Here is a 20,056-nt window from a genome sequence, read left to right on the forward strand (position 1 = left end):
CACACCCGCAGAGACATGGAACCGGTGGCACACAGGAGTGTGCCGACACACATGAACTCAGTGGCGCTGCCCACAAGGCTCAGGGCAAGAGTCGCGCCTTGACTGGGCTCTGCGCAGCCTCCCTCCCCAGCTGCCAAGTGACTCATCCCCAGGGCTGCTAATTAAAGCCAGGACAGAGGGGACAGAGGCAAGGGGAGGGGAAGAGAGAGAAGGCAAGTTTATTTTGGTGCCAACTAGGCACACAGCCAGCTTAGGGGTCACCCACTTCCTGGGGCTGGGCCAGGCATAGGCAGGGGAAGGCAAAACAGGAAGGGGAGGGAAGACCCTCTTACCCTTTCTTGTCCCTCACGAGCTTCATGGAATGGCACCTCCTTTGGGAAAATTACCCAACCCCCACCCCCATCCTCCTCTATCCTACTGCTGTTCCAGCTCTACCCACTCCCAACTCTTGTCCTCACAACTGGCTTCTCCTCTTCAGCACGCTCCCATATGGGCTTGCCAGAGCCGGCTTGTCTGTGTGTGTACTCCGCTTTTGTCTCCCCAGCCCCAGCCCCAACAGACCACCCAACACAGGTCCAGTACCCAAGGAATGCTCTGCGGACTTCTGGAATGCAGTTGGGTTGACTCCAGTATACAGTGGTGACTGCAGCTCTGATGGTCTGAATTCCTATCCTAGGTCTCCTGTGGGCTAAATAACTTCAGCTAAGATTGGTCTCCTCACTGGTAAAATTACAAGAATATACACCCGATAGCATTATCATGGAGCTTAAATGAGAGAGTACAGGTAAAGTGGTCAGCGGGGGGCCTGGCATACACCAGCTTCAGCGGGGCTCACTGAGTGCTGCCGCTGTGAACACCCCACCTCAAGCCTGGGGTAGCAGCAATTAGGCAGAGCCGAGTTTCAAGCCCAGTTCCACCCCGCAGTACCCCGGGGAATGGCAAACAGAGTCACATAAGCTCACAGAGCCTGCCTCACCCAAAAAATGGAGATTCGTGACGTGATGCCAGAGATATACTGTAAAGATTTGAGCCTGTCAGGCATTCCATGTGGAGCCCAGCCCTTAGAAGTTGCCCGAGAAATGGCAGCAGTGAATACTCAGGGCAGCAGGGAGGAGTTCAGACCTTTGGGGCCAGAGCATCCCAGGAGGGAAGAAGCAGGCTGGATGGACCAGAGCAGCCAGGGAATGTTTCCCAGAGTGAGCAAGATGGAGTTGGGCCCCCAGAGCCAGAAAGCATTCAGCAGACACTCAAGTGACAGGGTTCCAGGCACAGAACATGGTGGGAACAGAGAGTTGGACAGGGAGGGCAACAAGGCTACACCACCAAACAAGAGGCCGCATGTGAGGGAAGACTTGAACACAGCTGGATTGCCTCCGGGGACTGGTGGCCTCTCCGATATGTGGCTGGGGGAGCCTCGGAAGGTTCGTGAGGTCTCAGCTACCCCAGATTGCCAAGAGGTCAAAACAAGGAAGAATCTTACAGATTATCTAATTCAAACTACCATCGCCGTTGGACAGATGGGGGCACGGAGGCCCAGAGTGGGAGGCCTCCTCTGGGAACTGAGCCAGCAGTGGCTCCTCCTCCCACTTCTCCTCCCCAATGCAGCGGCTCCCGTTGCCATGGGGACATCCCTGACTCTGCGGGTGTCAGTGACTCCCCCTTCTCCTCCCTCCTTCCCTAGCAACGGGCCACCCCTTCGGTTCTCATCCTTGCGTGCCTGGCAACCCCAGCCTGGTCCCTAAGGCCCCCTAAGTCTCAGCCAGAGCCTCCCTACCGTGGCAGTGCCTCCAAACCTGGGATACCTGGGCTTCTGGCTTCTGGCAGCAGAGGTATCGGCCCCTCCTACCTCTCGGGGCACATCTCCACATTCCTCAAGCTTGACTATCCATTAAAGACAATGGACTGGGGTAGAGGAGGGCAGAGAGCACTACTTTGTACTGTGCACTATTAGATGCTGAACCCTGTTTTACTTTCATTTCTCTCACCTCACCCAGAGAAGTCAGAACTGTCCCCATTTCACCATGAGGAAGCCCAGGATCAGAGAAGTTCAGAGACTTTGCAGAGAGCGCACAGCTAGGAAGCAGGCTCCACTGAGAACTAGCTTTGTGAACTTGAGCCATCACCCTCTGCAGACCGTGGTTTTGAGTGCCTGTATGCTTGACAACTTTTCACAAATCCACAGGAAGTCCGGGCACCTTCCTCTGCCCACAGCCCTCACGCAACACCAGCTGTTCAGCTCTAATTAGACTCCACACTTCCTCTGGCACCCCATACTTAGAAGCCCTCAGGCCTCAGTGGCTTTTCGATTTACTGACCCTGCTCCTTCCTTGCTGTTCTGCTGTCAAAATAGCCAAGGCCTAGCCCCTCTCCTTGGCGTGTCTTCTCCCCATCTAAACCTTTCCCTTTTACACACACAGACACACGACCTTTATTAGATGAGGACACTGGGGGCTCCAAGGGATGAACAGATTTTTCTAAAGTCACATAGCTAGAAAGTGACCTGGCCATAAATAGAGCCCTTTGCCCGGATCCAGTCACTGCCCTTGCTACCCTGCAGAGTCCAGTCTCTCCCTGCCAGCCTTCCCTGGCTCCCACTGATGACAGACGGTATCTGACCTAACCCCCGCTCCCTTCTCGTCCGTGTTCTGAACTTTAGCTCTTTTCCTGCCCAGATCTATTTCAGCCCAACCCACCGTACCCATTCTGATCTTGTCCTTACTTCTGATGCACACTGGTTCCACTTCCAGGGATGTGAACCCCACCCCACCCCACCCCCACCCAGCCTCCATGCAGAGTCAGCCTATCAGTCTGCCACAGCCCAGATCGGATTCTGCCTTCTCCAGGAAGCTCTCCCAGACTCCTAACTGAAGTGAGCTCAAGAATCTAGGTGAGGTCCTGGTAGCATCCTCACATGCCGCCGCCCCCTCCCCTGCCGCCCCTGCTCATAGCCCTCAGTTCCAAGTTCCAGGCTCTTCCCACCATGTTTGCCAGATCTTGCCCCACAGGGGCTATGCTTGAGGACCCTTCCACAGCCTGAATGTGACCCTTGCTTCCCAAATGCTGAGTCCTCAAGGCCCCTGTAGTCTCCTGGATGGTGGGCCCAGGACGGATTCGGGAAGTATGCCTTAATAAAACAAATGCTGGCTTTGGAAGCAGACAGCACAGGGTATGAGCCAGAGGGATTCCACCCTGACCTCTTGCTCTTCTGTCCTTGGGCAAGGCGCTGACCCTCTGGGGCACCTCCTTTTCCTCATCTGTAAATCAGGGATCCCAAAACACATCTAACAGGGCTGTTGTGAGCACTAAATAAGATCATGTTCAGAGTTCTTAATATGTAAGAAGCAAATGATCACCGCTATTATTACTAATATTAGGATGATGATGAGAAGGATTATTATTATCTGCAAGGCTGTCAAGAGCTCCCGCAGTGGTGGCGTGGGCAGGGCTCCGGGCTTGGTGCCAGGCAGACCTAGGTTTGAATCCTGGCCCAGCCATCTCCTTGTTGCGTGGCTGTAGGCAAAACCCACACCCAGCCCCAGCTTCAGTTTCTTCAACTGTAAAACAGTGATGATAAAGCCGGCCCAGGTCCCTCCTACAGTGTCACCGGGAGGATCAAACAAAAGGAAGGCCCTGACAACATTTGTAAGTTGTAAAGGCCCAATGCATGTCATCGTGGCTTATGATTAGCATCATTAGTAAACACCCCGAGCTCTAGGTCCCAGGGACTTCTCTGCTGCAGAGAGCTGGGAGCTAGAGATGGCTTTGATCAAGTTCCTTGACGAGTAAGTAGCAGGGCTCTCAGTGGTGTTGCCCCGTTGTCTTTCTCCAAACCTGCAGTGGGACAGTGGGATCTGTGTCCTTTGTCAGACTAGTACCTTCCTAAAAGCTAGGACAGGCTGTGCCCATGCTGTACTCCTTGGCTGCATGCTGGGACTAATCGCATCTTGTCATGTACTCTTTGCCGGGATGCTAGGCCTGACTGCCTCCGTCACGGTCCCCCGCTTTCCTGCTGGCCACAGCCCCTACCCTGGGCCTAGTTATCAGTGTGTTCATCCCGGGGCCCCTGCCTGGAAGCGGAGTGTCTCATTATGCACTCCCAGCTGGATGCTGGGGTCCTCAGTCCCCCTCCCACACTGCCTGAATGGCCAGACCTGGGCCACTGCATACGGTTGGGCAAGCTGTGCCCTGTGCAAGGGTTCATAGCCAAGATGGGGGCTGTGAACAAATGGGGGCTGACATGCAACCTGTGCTCTGCTCACTGAGCTGGGAACCCTGGTGAGAGGCTGTGGTAGCCCCTGGTACCCCGTGGTAACCCCGTGGTAGCAGGAAGGAAACATTCTTCCACCGATCCACTCAGTGGATTCCACCCTTCACAAAGGCACTGTGTATGCTACTTAGGCACCATGTAGCCCTGGCTGGGACTCAGTGTACCCATCCCATGCCTCAGTTGCCTGGGTCCCTCTCATCTCAGAGGCCCACCGCATTGCCCCTGGCCTAGATGCTGAGAGTGAGTGGGCCTTAGCCTGGGGCCCCCATCATTCCCATATAGACCCTATCCTTGATACTTGTGACCTCACAAAGCCTCTAATGGGTTAAGGCCCCAGAAAGGCACAAACAGCCCTTGTCTTTACCCCAGTTGTATTCCTACCTCCCCAAGTGGCAGACTGATCACACCGTGACAACTTACTGAAGCCTGTAAGCCCTTTTTAGCCAGCACGTAAGTAAAAAATGTGCCCTCGTCACCATAAGGTATGTTTATAATGTGTAGAGTGTGTCCCAGCGGAAGTCCACCTGGATCCCACCACTAAGCGCTAGTGCAGTTTGGGGCGCAGCACCAGTGCTAGACCAGGGAAGCCCCCCTTCTCTCATGCCCACTTCTCCTAAAAGGAGAAGATGGAGAAGGTCCCAGGTCCAGAGCCAACCTCTCTGTAGGCTGGCGTTCCCACCGGGGCAGCAGCCATGAGTCCCTCTAGAGTTCAGACCAGCCCAGAGGAGCTAGGGTCAGAAAGGCTGAGGAACAGTTTTCACCCCTCTGCCCATGCCTGCCACACTCACCCTAGCCCTCCCACTCGGCTCCATACCCACTCCTAATACCAATGGGGCAAAACCCCTGGGGTCGACCCCTGCCCCTGCCCATGGATTCCCCAAGTAACAAACCAGAGGGCCCCACCCCAATCCCTGTCCCATCTCCCAACTGCTACTAGAGAAAGGGGGTACTGACCTGACTGTCCTGGAATTCTCACCATCAGATCTGAAAGGGAAACAGAAAAAAAAAATCAACAATCAGCAATATGCTCTCGATACTGCTTCTCCCTGTGCCCTAAACAACGGCCTCATGGCCCAACACATATCACGAATATGAGGGATGGGGTATTTCATGCAGAGAAGAGCCAGCACGAAGGTTGGGAGATGGTGACGGGCCTGCCTGGCTTGTTGGGACAGGAAGGGGTACAGTGTGCCTGGGGTGGACGGAGCAAGGGGAGGAGTGGTAGGTGGTGAGGTCAGAGAGGAGTCTGGAACCAACCACCTGGGGCTTTGTGGGTCAGAGGGGGAAGTGAGGCCCAAATCCAAGTGGCTGAGAGACAGCCTGCAGCTGTGGGCCAGAGTACAGCCCAAGCTTTAAACACAGAGGGACCTACCCTTGGATATTCATTCTGCCACATACCAGCCCAGTGACCCAGGCAAGCCACCTCCCTTCTCAGGACCTGAGCCTCAGTCCTCCCCACTTGGAATACAAGGCCAATCCTGGCAGGGTTGTTGGGATGATTAAGCCCTTTGTAACCCAGCAGACAAATGCCAGGTATTATTAACAACATAGAAAAGGCTTTGCCAATTGCCTGGTCCAAACTGCTTATTTTCTAGATGAAGAGAAAGAGGCTGAGGGGGTAAGTGAGTCAGCCACTGGGCTCCTTTCTACTACATTGGTCTGCCTTCTTCATTGTGAGGCCCCCTCAGAGGTGAAGGAAGGGCGAGAGAAGAGAATGGAGTGGAGGACAGCTTTGAAGGAACTGAGGGAATGAGCGAAATCTGAGACACGCCCTTCTGGCTGCTCTTCCTCAGAGCGGGGTGTGTGGTGGGGTTGGGGGGGCACTTAGACAGTGGAGCTGGTGCCTTGGGGGTGGGGAAGGGGAGGAAGAGAGACCAAGGAACTTGGAAGAAGTGGGAAAGTGTGGGAAGCAGCCTTTCTCATCCCCTATGTATTCTTCCTCCTCCTTTACACCCCTCCCCACTCCCTGCCCCACCTTTTCCCCTGGGGAGAAGAGAAAACACATCACGGGCTCTGTCCTCAGGTGAGAGAGCCAAGACTCAACCTCAGTGAGAGGAGCATCATCTATGCTGGGTGCAAAGTGAGAGACGGATGCACAGGGAGAGGAGGTGGACCTCAGAAGGGAGTATGTGTTAGAAGAGTGAATGGAGCCCTCACGGGGCTGGTGGGCAGGCAGGCCTCAGGGTGCTGGAGCTCTAACTGGGTGAGTACAGCATGCCCAGCTTTTTTTTTTTTAAGATTTTATTTATTCTTTTAAGACAGAGAGCTACGGAGGGAGAGAGAGAGAGAGAGAGCGAGCGCATGAGCAGGAGGAGAGGCAGAGGGAGAAGCAGACTCCCCTCGAGCCTGGAGCCAGAAGTGGGGCTTGATCCCAAGACCCAGATCATGACCAGAGCCAAAGGCAGAAGCCTAACCATCTGAGCCACCGAAGTGCCCAGTTCTGCTACTTGCTAGCCACATAATCCTGGGGAAGGCACTCCCCTATGCCCTGCCTTGGCTTTTTCACTTGGAAAATGGGGTGGGGGAGAGAACCCCTCCCCTCCATCAGGAGGCTGTGAGGCTCCGCCTAGCACAGTGTCTGCGTGGCCGTGGTGCATGTTCAGCCACGGACAGTAGCACTAACCTTTAGCCTTCAGAGCTCCCTAAAGGGACAGAGGACCAGGGCCACAAAGCACCTTTTTGCATTTATTAAAACTTTCCGTCTCACTCTGCAGCAGCAAGATTGCTTCTGAGGCCTAGCCCAATTCTTCATAGGGACCAGGCTGGAGGGGTCTGACTTCGCTGGCTCCCCAACTGTCAACAGAATTGAGGCCAAACCCTTCAGCCACCCTCCTTAACACTAATACTCTGCTCCAAGCAGGCTCTGTCTTCTCGGATACCCCACCCCACCCCTAACCCCCAGCACACACTTAATCAGACCCAGACCTGGGAATGAATAGGAACCTTCCAGGAGCTCACAGGTGGACCCCCTTGCCCGAATCTTCTTTAGAGCATAAGCAACCTACATAATCACTGCCATCAGCATGTGAATAATCACTGAGCCCCTGCTAGGCACCAGGCACAGGGTCAGACTCTTTGATCCTGCAATATGGGAACTGCTCATCCAATTTTAAGATGATGAAACCGAGACTCAGAGAGGTCAAAATGATTTGCCACACATCATACAGGTAGGGGATCTTGGCATAAACCCCAAAACTCATGCTCTTACCACCACCCTCCACTGTACCAGGGGCTCAGTCCTGGGCACATACACACTGTTAAGATGAGTTCCCTTATCCTACCTCCCTAATGTCAAGACAGAATCTTCTTCTCCAGGGCTCTTTGTTCAGAGAGATTATCACATATGCACCTCTGTTCCAAAAGCATTTTTTTCTCTCTTTTTTAAAAGATTTTACTTATTTATTTGAGAGAGGGAGAGCACAAGCAGGTGTGGGGAGGGGCAGAGGGAGAGGGAGAAGCAGACTCCCCACTGAGCGGGGCTCGATCCCAGGACCATTCTTTGGGAGACAGTGCAGACCTGGATAAGTCACTGCCCCTGGACCTTGGTTCCTCATCTATAAATAATGGGGCTATGTTAGTTGAGTTCCAGACAATCTTAGGCCCTAACCTTAACCCTAAAATATTTCATTTATTCAGAATGCCAGAGTTTCTCTTTTGCATCAGCTGGGTTCAGCTGCCTACATAGAGACCCAAAGACTTGGGGTACCAGGCCTCTCTTTATCAATCCATGTCAGGAGAAGAGATCCATCTCTCCTGCTACTCCCACAGTCTTCTCCTAATGAAAGGCCCCTTAGGACTCCAGTCTCAAAAGGTTTAGTTGGGCCAATTCTTATCCTTAGGAGTGGTCCTCAATAAACAGTAACTTACTAAAAGCTGTGAGTACAGTGACCACATTTTCTGAACCTAAAACTTGGCCATGAAATCAGACCAAGGATTTTAAGTGATCTCTACACCCAATGTGAGGCTCAAACTCATGACCCCGAGATCAAGAGTCTCATACTCTTCTGACCGAGCCAGCCAAGAGCCCCTGACCAAGGACTTTGACACTGTGCTTCCAGGTACAAGAAGCAGTTTGGCAGATGGGACAATAAATAGCAAAATATTGAAAGTTTCTGAAACTTTGAGGGACTTACGGGGACAATAGGCCGGAATACTTGAAAAGAATGTAAGCCCTTGAGTTGCCACATTGGGGTTCCTACCTTAGCCTCCTGACTGGTTTCCTGCCTCTGGTTTTGGTACTCTGAGCCTCCTGTAAACAGTGTGTGGGGAAATAATAAGGTGCTTTGCCCTAAGATCCTGGAATTAGATAAACAAGATGATCCTCTGAGAGCTAAATTAATAAACAAAAATACATCAAAAATGAGACATGCAAAGTTACCTGAAAGAGAAAGACTGGTCCTCAAGTCAGGATTTGAGTTGAGTAACACGTCTAAAAAATTGGGTGTCAAAAGAAAGGAGACTGGACACCCATGGAGGTAGATTTTTTTAAGGAGGCTTGAAGGAGGGGCTCAGTAGGTTAAGCATCTGCCTTTGGCTCAGGTCATGATTCTGGGGTCCTGGGATCCAGCCCGCACTGGGCTCCCTGCTCATTGAAGAGTCTGCTCCTCCCCCTGCTCATGCTCTTTCTCTCTCATTCTCTGTTCTCTCTCAAATAAATAAATAAAATCTTTTTTTTTTTAAAGGAGGCTTGAAGGACAACTGTGAACAGGGCTTTCAGCAGTGCCCTGAGGAGAAAGAGGTGGGTACACTAGCCCACGGATCTCACAGGTCTCTTGCAAAGCACAGAACCAATCCTGGGGTAGCCATGGACCTTCTCTCTTAGCCATCACCTAGTCTAACTGCAAGTCTCCTTAGTGGAGCACTCTCTCCTCACTGCTGAAAGAACATCTCTAAAATGCAAATCAGCTGACATGGTTCTCCTGCTTCAAGTATTCAGTAACTCCCCCCATTGACTTCCCTGCCTGTTCAGCCCAAGCACTCCAAAGCTCTCCATCTCACTCTGCCCTCCCATCGACTTTTCTAGCACATCTGGTACTTGCTACCTGGAACACTCCTGCCCCTCTCTAGGTCTTTTAACTGTGTTACAACGATATGTGAAATAGTTTTAAAAGTCAAATTGTGAAAGGATCTCAACAGAATGAGACTCCTTTTCAATGTTATTTTTTTTCTGAGTTCACTTTCAGATTTCTAAAATATATGTTCATATTATATTGCTAATCTGCTTGTGAAATTTATTTTCTTGTGTGTCCTTTTACATTTTTTTGTGTAATAAATGTATGCAGATTTTCAAGTCACAAGGACTGTGAGGATTATAATAGAAAACACAAATTCCTCACTCTACTCCCTTCCCACCCTTGACCCCCACTGTCAGAGACAAACCCTCTTCATCTCTTTTAACTGCTTGCTCAGGTATTTGCCTTCTCATTTCTAAAGAACCCAGGCAGGGCACCTGGGCAGCTCAGTCAGTTAAGCAGCTGCCTTTGGCTCAGGTTATGATCTCAGGGTCCTGGGATGGAGGACCGATCCTTGCTCAGCAGGGATCCTGCTTCTCCCACTGCCCCACTCTTCCCCTCCCCTGCTCACTCCTAACGTACTAACATACTAACAAGCTTACCATAGTATGTGCGGTAACTGTATTTCATTTCCCATACAACTTTTCTTTTTTCCTGGTATTGATGGTGATGACTTTGCTTGCTTAGTTTTCTTCATATCTATGATTGGTTTTCCCCGAACTCTGTTGGGAATACATTTCTCCTCTCAATGTGTTTTGACACCTCAGATAACCCATCAGATTTTTTCTTTTCTTCTTTCTTCCTTTCGAGAATTTGTCCCAACTGCAATTCAGGCTGGGTGCTCTCTAGACCGCATAAGGGTGCACGGAGGGTCTTGTCCCTGCCCAGCACTCTGGGATTCCTTTCACCTGTCTTCTGTGTTGGATTTCCTATTTCCTAGATCCCTTGGCCTTTTTTTCTGACTTTAGGTCCACATTTTGCTGGAGCACATTCTCCAGTGTTCCCCTAAGAAAAGAGGCCAGGGACATAAAATCTTTAGACCTCATCTGTCTGAAAATGTCTTCCTTATGCTCTCTGCCTTGATTGATAATTTGACTGAGTATAGACTTCTAGGTTGGAAATTATGTTCACTCAGAATTTTGAGAACACTGCTCCACTGTCTCCTAGCTTCCAGTGTTGCTGTTGAGAAATCCAATGCCATTCTCTTTCTTGAAACTTTGTGCATGGTATGTTTTTCTCCCCCCCCACCCCAGGAAATTTTCAGGATCCTCTCTTTATCCCTGGCATTCTGCAATTCCACAGACATACCTTGGTATGGGTCTTTTTATCATTTTATCTTGCTGGTTACTCAGTGGGATTTGCATTCCTTCAGTTCTGGGACATGTTCTTGTATTTTGGCTTTGATCCCTTCCTTCCTGCTGTTTCCTCCATTCTATTTCTGGAACTCCTGTTGTTGGATGTTGGAGTTCCTCAACTGATCCTCCAATTTTCTCATCTTTTCTCTTCTGTTGTCTATTCCTTCATCTTGTTATTCTGCCTCCTAGGATATTTTATCTCCTTTTATTTTCTAATCCTTCCCACTGAAATCTTTATTTTGACTCTCACTATCTTTAATTTCCCAGGTTTCTTCTCCTCCCTCCTGACCTCAGTTCCTTCCAAGTTCCTTTGTTTTCTGTTTGCTTGTTTGCTTGCTTTTTTGGTCACTCTTATTGGTTCAAATAGCTTTGTACTATCTGATCATCTCTAGCTACCTAAGACTTGCCCGTGTGCGTGCGCACGCATTTGTGTGTGTGTGTGTGTGTGTGTGTGTGTGTGTGTGTGTGAAATGTCAGTTGCACTGAGGTTTAATGTAACATAAAATCAAATATACCTGTCTTAAGGGTCCTTGGCTGGTGATCCTTGGCAATTGGTTCCCATGACACTAACAAGCAGATGGGAAGCTCTGTGCATAGCTGAAGCTTGCCAAGTGGTGGGCTTCACTACAGTTGCTGGGCTGAAGCCTGTTCTTTTGTTGAAAGACTCCCACGTGTCATCTTTTGGAGGCCTTTTTCTAGAGCCTTTTAGTTTCCTCAGAGAAGACTACTTTGCTCTCTTGTATGCTCCCGACTTTGGTGTCCTAGAAGTAGGGGAGTGGGAGGAGGTTGGGGTCGCACTGTTTTGGTATGCAGATCCCTTTGCTTACATCCCTGTTTCATCCCACACTTCATTGTGCCTGATATCCCCAAGCCCAGGGCCCCTTAACTTCAATTTCTCCAAAGAATCAACCCCCACCTGCAGAGATGGGGCTTGGTGGTGGTGGGGGGGGGTGAGGTCCCTCACTTGATGGGGCCAGGAAGGGACAAGAAGGTCTGTTCACAGACTTTCAATATTCTCCCTGTTTTTAATTCCACACCTCACCCAGCCTTCTGTGGTTCCTAGCATCTCTGAATCCTAAGCATTTCTGGGGCTCTCTGGGCAGAATAGCTTACTTCTGGTCAGCATCCCAGACCCTGTGTGTTTCTACCTTTTTTATTTCTTTACTCATATTTCAGTTGGGTTTGGGGAAGCAGCAGAGATAAATAAGTTTATTCAACTCATTATGTTTAACAGGAAGTTCCTCTTCTTACTGCGGCCAACTCCTATTCATCTTCAGTGACTCATTTAGGCAAGGCCTCCTCCAGAAAGCTTATCTGAATGTCTCTAGGCTGGATGAGAAGGCCCTCCTCTGTTCTCCCGCAGTGTCCTTTTCTTGCTTCCATCACAGCCCCGATCAAACTTGTTCTGAAAGTGTCCATTTCCATGCCCGACTCTCCCTGTAGATTAGGAGCCCCTGTAGATTAGAAGCAGTCTAGGGCTGTGACTTAGTCATGCCTGTACCCCCAGATCTCACGGTCTGGCCCACAGAAATACAGAGCTACTATGTGGTGATGGAATGAATGAATAAATGAATGACTACCCGAATGAATCAGACCCAGTTGGAGGGACCATCCAGAAAGGGAAATAAGCTGAAAATGATTGTTCCTCTCCAAGGCCAGTTCCCTAAAAGCTGTAAGTTCCCTAAAAGCTATATGTGCATGCTTGCCCACTGCAGCATGACTTAAAGCAATGGAAAAATGGGCCCAGCTTCTATGCCCTACATTTGGTGGATGGTTAAGTACATTATGGTATATCAGCTGCCGTTAAAAATAATGCTTGCGAAGAATATGCAATTACATGCGGGAAATGCTCAAGTGAAAAGAAGCAAGAAAAAATTGTATGTGCTATATCATTTCAGCTATATGAAAAGAATAAAAAGAACAAGGGAAATACACCAAATGCTCGCAGTGGCTGTCTTTGTGCGCTCTAATTACGGGTAATGTTTTTCTCCTCTACTTTTTTTTTTTTAAGATTTTATTTATTTGGGGTGCCTGGGTGGCTCAGTGGGTTAAAGCCTCTGCCTTCAGCTCGGGTCATGATCCCAGGGTCCTGGGATGGAGCCCCACATCAAGCTCTCTGCTCAGCAGGGGGCCTGCTTCCCCCCTCCCCCGCCCCGCCTGCCTCTGCCTACTTTTGATCTCTGTCAAATAAATAAATAAAATCTTTAAAAAAAATGTGAGGAGACAGAATCAACAGTATAAAGTTATTTTCACAGGCCATACACACGCACTCACTAAAAATGTTTTAAAAATATTTGTCTCTGTCAATTAAATAAATAAAATCTTTTAAAAAAAAGATTTTATTTATTTATTTGACAGAGATCACAAGTAGGCAGAGAGGCAGGCGGGCGGGGGGGGGGGAGCAGGCCCCCTGCTGAGCAGAGAGCCCGATTTGGGGCTCTATCCCAGGACCCTGGGATCATGACCCGAACCAAACGCAGAGGCTTTAACCCACTGAGCCACCCAGGTGCCCCTCTCCTTTACTTTTCCGAGTTCTTCTACATTTTCTAATGCAAGTGCATTAAATGTCTAATTTTTTAAAAAGCTCCTAAGAAACGAAGGTAAATGTACTGAGACGCCATGGAGAAAATACTGTGAAGGGTACCTGAGAGTCTGAGTGCAGGTCCAGCAGTGCTTGCTGGGAAGGCTCTGTTCTCCACTGTCCAGAGGCCTTGAAGACTCAGACCCATGGAACACCACCCCCTCTCACTGCAAAAGAAGGACGTTGCTCTGGAAGCCAAAGGAGGAGGATCTTGGGAGTCTAGCTTCTTAAAAATCACACCACCATAGGCCATACTGGAAACAGAGACCTCTACACTGGGCTCCAAACTTCAGATGCCCCTCTCCATGAGGTGAAGAGTCTGTGGGGCCAAGGGAATATGACCATCAGGATCTTTGGCTCTCTGTCTTCCAGACTTCACTCCAGGTACCCAGAACCCCAGAATTCCCTGCTCCTATCTCTTGAGCTTATTTGCAAGAATTGTGTGGTCTTATTATCCAGGTCCATCTGCTAGGGCCAATAGGTGGCCAAGGGGAAGTTGGAGGGAGGTGGGGCTTTGATGTGGCCTGGAGTGTCCATATATGTCTCAAGGTTCTATATGAACCACAGGTGGGAAGAGAAGCGGGGGGAGGGCCAAGGGCCTCAGCTGGTACCTTGACGGGCCCTGCAGAAGTAGGGGCAGGTAAGTCCATAGGTCCTTGCGCCTTCAGGGTTTACAGAAAGGCCTAACACTTAGAGGTGGACAGATCTGTGTTCAAATCCACTTATTTGCTGTGAAACCATGAATGAATCCATTCCTTTCTCCGAACCTCAATTTCCCCAACTGTAAAATAGATATAGTAATTCCAACTTCAGAGGGTTGCAGTGAGGTTTGCTAGGGACAGATAGGCGTACTGGTTATGAGCACAGGCTTTGGGTCAGAGGGGCCTAGGCCTCAGTGGCAGCTCTGGCCTCATTAACTATGTGATTTACATCTGTAAGGCCCCGTTTGCTCCTTAGTATAATGGAGATAACAACAGGGTTAACCCAACAGAGTTGCTGGAAGGATTGTGGTTGTAAAGAATATGTAATAACATTGGAAAAGGCTTAAATGAGGAAAGGCTGCTTAATAATCGTTGTGCAAATATTGGTTATGGTAGAGTTGACGGGGCCTTCTGTACTCCACATCCCCTCTGCCCAGCTTTTTTTTTTTTTTTTTTGCCATAGCTCTGACCACTATAGGACATATTCTGTGTCATCTTGTTTCTTTTCTGCCCCTGCTCCACAGCCCGCCCCCCAACATACACACAATAGAATATCAGCTCCGCAGGGCAGAGATTTTATCTCTTTTGTTCACTGTGTCCAAGCACCTAGAACAATGCGAACAGAGAAGATGTTCTTCTACAGTTAAGTGGATATCTGCTCCTTAGGGGCAAAAAGGAATTCTTGGCGAATGGCATGGGGGCATACAGAAGTCTGTTAAGCTTAGGAACCCTAGAGAGTTCAATACAACTTGAATACTGGTCAGGAAGGGAAGACCATGGCTAGAGAGATGAGTGGAGCCATGGTCTGATCAAAAGGAGAACACAAGAGCTTTCCTAGACCATAAATGGTGTAAAGACTTACTTGTGATGATGGCCAGGGAATGGAAAAGCCCTCGGGGAGAGGCAAAGATACCTCCCAAGTTCAAGAGCCACCTAAATCATGACAATGTGAGAAGTGACTGTAAATAACCTCTTGAAAGATAATTCAGCTGGAGAAGAAGACTCCTGCCTAAGGGACCAATCTGAGCCCAGAATCAGACCTAGAAATGACACAGAGGGAGGTAGAGAGGTCAGGAGGGTAAGAGAATGGTGACACGCAAGAAAATCTCATAAGGGTTAATAAGAGAGAACAACCAGATGAATCACCGGACAAATCAGAAAGCTTGGGGGATAATGAAGCCACTTTCAGTAATGGATCCACCCGACATCCAAGGCCAAAATGGTGGCAGGGAAGCAAAATGAAGGCTGTGGCAATTTCAGCTGCCGTTTATCCTTTTGCTGGTGATGACTCTTCCTAAGGGGTCCTTGATTACCACTATTCATTGAACAAGTTCTGGGATGCTGAGGATGATGACGAAGATGGCTGCATACTTCAAAGAAATGTTTGGCTATTGTTTTTTAAATTTCTTCCTCAGAAAATAATGAAGCAAGTGCCACTTCACATTTTTTATTTTAAAAAGAAGACAGGCAGAGGCTACAACAAAGAGCCTTGAATACCAGGCAAGGGTATATTGTTCTGTAATTTCTGGGGAGTCCTTGGGGAGCTCAGCCCTGGGCGTGATAAGGTCAAAAGCTGCCTTCCCCCAATTCATGCTCCTTCCTGTCAAGCAGGCTTTATTTGGTCTTTCGCTTATTCTGCCTTCTAGTAATGCAGAAAGAATAAAGTGACTATTTATTAAGCACCTACGAAGGTTCAGGCTTGTGTTATGTTCTTGACAGCTGGGCGAGATGGTTATTCTTCTTGCCATTGTATAGATATGAATACTCAGGCTCAGGGTAGCGATGTGATTTGCCTAGAGTTACGCAGTTAATGAGCAGTGGAGCTGAGATTCAAGTCTGGGTTGGTCTGACTCTAAAACCAATGCTTTTAACTGCTACAGCTGTGGTTTCCTTCTGTCATGTCAGAGCTAAGTGGCACTTCATCTCCCATACCAGCCTGTGAGCTTGGCCTCTCTCCCTCACCTGGCTCCAATCTCCCCTACACACCAAGCCGCCCAAGCCCGTGCCCCCCCCCCCCCCGCCACTGCCTCCGCCTCCCCCCACCCATGAGCATTGGGGGGGAAATGCTTCTGAAAGAAGCAATCATTCAAGGTCAGAGGGGGAGCGCCAAAACAGGAAGGTGGTGTTAGGTACAGGTATTGCAGCCCAGATCAGCTCGACATTACAACAACAAAAAAAAAAAAAAAAAAAAAGGAAAAGAAAAGAAAGAAGAAGAAGTGGGAGTGAGAGAGAGAAAAGGAAAATGGAACTGGTTCTCTCTCCAGCCCTCCCTTCCTGCCTCCCTCTGCTAGAGGCAGAGGGATGGAGGTTCAGTGATGATGGGGAGGAGAGTGGGTGGAAAGGGGAGCAGCTTAGAGCAGCTCACTGTTGCAGAAACCTCAGCTCAAACTCAAAGCCCCCTCCTGCGCACTAGGGGCCCATCTCTGGCCTACCTGCTCCTACTGCCTAAGCAAAGGAGGCTGGGTTGAGCTCCTGGGAGCCCACTAAAATGAATGTGAAAAATAAAACAAGGTATGAAGTCCTAACAGTGAAGAGGATGGAAGAAAGTGGTATCGATGAGAAATTTCAACAAATTTCTGGAAGCAAAACAAAAACAAAAACAACCAAAGAGGAGAGTGTTCATAGTTGAAGGAGAGCCAGGGACACCACTCAGGGGGTTGCAGCCAGGGTGGGAGCCAATCCGGCCAGCAGAGGTCCAGAAAGACTCCAGACATGGAGATGGTAGGTATGAGGAAGGGCAGGAATGGTCAGGATCTGAAAATGGGGGGATATGCTGAAGGTAAGTACATGAAATCCTGCCCTGCTCCCCTAAGTCCCAAATCCAGAATCCAAGCTACCTGGCACGGCAAGATATCAGAGAGCTCCTGGCTAAGGGAATGAACCTATCTGCAGTCAATTAGGGCCCCCAGGGGCCTGCTGGTGTCCCCAGGATGAAGTGCTTTTCATTCTGGCATTCAGGGGGCACCCATTATAATAGCCAGCCCCCTGGAGTCTCACCTAAAATAAAACCAGCAAATGGACAAGCCAGTCGGGGTGTAAGGGCATCTCAACCAGACTTTCTCCTAACTCATTCATAGACTATAAGATAGAAAGTATGAGAGAAAAGATAGGCAGCTTCGGGGATCAATCCAGGAAGTTGCACATCTAACTGGCAGACATTCCAGAAAGAGAAAACAGAGAAAATGAAAGGGAAGAAACTACCAAAGAAATTATGTAAGGAGAGATCAAAAGAATCTGACTGAACGGACTCACTGAGTACCACATTGAGTGAATGGAAAACAGACCTTGAACTGATTACATAGGTTACATAGCTGGTTACATAGGTGTATTTGGCTTGTAAAAATTGACTGAGCAATTCATTTGTGACATGAGCACTTTTCTGTATGCATATCATATTTCCATGTGATATCTAAAAAAAAAAAGAAAAAAAAACCTTCTCGAAATCTCCCAGCAAACTCTCTCCAGAAGGTGTGCTATGATTATCCTGCAGTTTCAAGGAACTCCATGGGACAGTAATGAAATAAATGAGCAAGTGAGCGAACAAATAAGGGAGAAAGAAAGTTCTGGTCCCAAATACAAAGCAAAGTAAACAGTGGCATGATTTTGAGCCATGTCATAGAGCATAAGAAAGGAAAATACATTTGAGCTTTTTTTTTAAGATTTTATTTATTTATTTGATAGAGACACAGCGAGAGAGGAAACACAAGCAGGGGGAGTGGGAGAGAGAGAAGCAGGCTTCCGACTCAGCCCAATGTGGGGCTCGATGTGGGGCTTGATCCCAGGACCCTGAGATCATGACCTGAGCTGAAGGCAGACGTTTAACGACTGAGCCACCCAGGTGCATTTGATTTTGACGCTAGGAACATCTTCCTGGGAGTACAGAAATTGTGACAACAGACCATGGAAACTGAGGTGCAATTATAGTCCTAAGCACATGAACACAGTGCATTATTGGTGGTCGGTTTGTCTGGATAAACCACCAAAGACCTAATTATTACAGAATGCAAATGCAGTCAACCCTGTGGAATGCAAAAGTACTGAGCACAGAACGTGGGAGGTGCAAGGGTGGAGGAGAGAGGGAAGGAAGGATGGGGCCCTAATAACTATGTCTTAGAGACCAAGTGGTGAAGAGATAGTGTGGAAAATGGATGGAATAGGAAACCGTAGTTTAAAACACTACTTGCTAAAGTTACAAAGGTAACTAACAGAGGAACCAAAGTAGTAGTATAACTATCGCAATCTATGAAAGGGAGATAAAGAGTCAGGTGTTGTAAAGAAGCTAGATCCTCATTTGTCCTAGTAGAAAGAAGTCAGTAAATAACGTTTAAGTTGATAAATGAAGGGCGCCTGGGTGGCTCAGTCATGATCCCAGGGTCCCTGCACTAGGCTTCCCGCTCAGCGGGAGTCTGTTTCTCCCTCTACCTCCTCCCTGCTTTTTGTGATCTCTTTCTCTCACAGTGCGCTCTCTCTCAAATAAATAAATAAAATGTTTAAAAAATATAAAGTTGATAAATGAAGAAATAACCACTGAAGCATGTTATTTAGAGATGTGAAATCACCACCAGAAAACCTAAATGGTAAAAGCAGTCACCTCTGAGGGCTGGAAGGGGGGAATAGGGAAACATAGGCTTTTTACTATATACATCTTTGCCTTTTTTTTTTAATGTTTTATTTTTAAGTAATCTCTCTGCCCAACATGGGGCTAGAACCCACCAAGCCCAGAGATCAAGAGTCGCATGCTCTACTGCCTGAACCAGCCAGCCTCCTGCCCAGTATTTGCCTTTTTAAAATTATGCATATGTACAGCTTTAACTTAATTTAAAAAAAAAAACAAGCCCCTCCTCTTTCTTTGGACCTCAGTCTCCCTTACGGAATGGACAGAAGAGGGACGGTGATGATTCCACATGATGTGAGGGCCTCTTCTCCAGTGCAGCCTTCTTTTTAGAGCAGATATGAGACAGGCTAGTGAAGGATGCCCCCAACGAACACCTCAACTCCTTCTGGAGTCACAGTAGTCGGTGAGGGTACCTTCTCAGCTGCTCCAGCCTGTATGGCCCTCCAGTCCCCTTCTAGCCCCACGGTCGTCTGTCCAGCCTCTCCAGCCTTCCATTCATTTGACTATTTACACCAATTAGTTATTTATACCTGCCTGAGTCACAAAGGATTTGAGGTGGCTTACTCCAATAACACAGATAAAGAAAGAATTAAAAAATTGAACTAGAAAATAGGACTCAGAAAAAGAGATCAACAAAGATGCTCAAACTGTATTTCAAATTGGCCGGTAGCCGGGGAACAAGAGCGAGATACAATGAGCCATGATAGCCTCATATTAGGAAGGAGGAAATACAGCTGTTCTCCAGGGACACAAATCTTTGCCGGGCAAGAAATTTTGCAAATCACTGTCTGTGGGAGATTTCATGAAGGAAAAGGAAAGGACTGGTTTGGTTTTGTTTTTTAAACTTAAAGTTGTCCTACTTTAATGATGTGCTATCCAAATATTTGGATGAGTTAAAGCCTATTAAAAACTAAAGAATCTCAGGTAATATCATGATTATAGAAATGAGGTATAAGAGGTGCACCTGAGTGGCTCAGTCAGTTAAGCATCTGCCTTCAGCTCGAGTCATGATCCCGGGGTCCTAGATTGAGCCCTGGTTGGGGCTTCCTGCTCAATGGGGAGTCTGCTTCTCCCTCTCCCTCTGCCTCCCCCACCCCACTTGTTCTCTCTCTCTCTCTCAAATGATTAAATAAAATCTTTTTAAAAATACAAAAAAAAAAAGAGGGACAAAATGTATAAGAGCATGTACTTTGGCACAATCTTGAATGATTTCATGTGTTTTCTTCCCCTGAAAATGACTATTAAGCACCTAGGGGTATCAGGGAATGCCATTGAAATGATCTCAGTTAATCCTGAGAGATGGGCATTATCATGCCATTTTCCAGACAAGGAAACTAAACCTCAGAGAAGGCAAGATGACATAGCTGAGGTCCTCCAGTGGGCTGGGGCGCAGCCGAGAATCAAACTTGGGTCTGTGTGCTGGTAGCCACCCTTGTGGGGAGCACAGCACAACATGTAAACTTGTGGAGTCTGTGTCCTACACCTGAAAACAAGTGTGATATTGTGTGTCCACTACACTCAAAAC

At 48.4% G+C, this 20,056-nt stretch overlaps 1 protein-coding gene across 4 annotated transcripts in view; it reads right to left on the reverse strand.

Annotated features, from left to right (window-relative positions):
• Positions 1 to 20,056, reverse strand: part of LOC111139804 (IQ motif and Sec7 domain 2) — a 76,801-nt gene that overhangs the window by 47,167 nt on the left and 9,578 nt on the right. For 3 of the 4 annotated variants that reach the window (XM_022492206.1, XM_022492205.1, XM_022492209.1), the window contains exon 2: positions 5,222 to 5,251. The exons of the other annotated variant lie outside the window; for it this stretch is intronic. In XM_022492206.1, coding sequence (XP_022347914.1) covers positions 5,222 to 5,251 — 30 coding nt within the window. The remainder of the gene's footprint in view (positions 1 to 5,221; positions 5,252 to 20,056) is intronic. 4 annotated transcript variants of the gene reach the window in all.

Source organism: Enhydra lutris, unplaced genomic scaffold (assembly GCF_002288905.1).
Source record: "Enhydra lutris kenyoni isolate GAN:26980312 unplaced genomic scaffold, ASM228890v2 scaffoldscaffold119, whole genome shotgun sequence".
Taxonomy (NCBI): domain Eukaryota; kingdom Metazoa; phylum Chordata; class Mammalia; order Carnivora; family Mustelidae; genus Enhydra; species Enhydra lutris.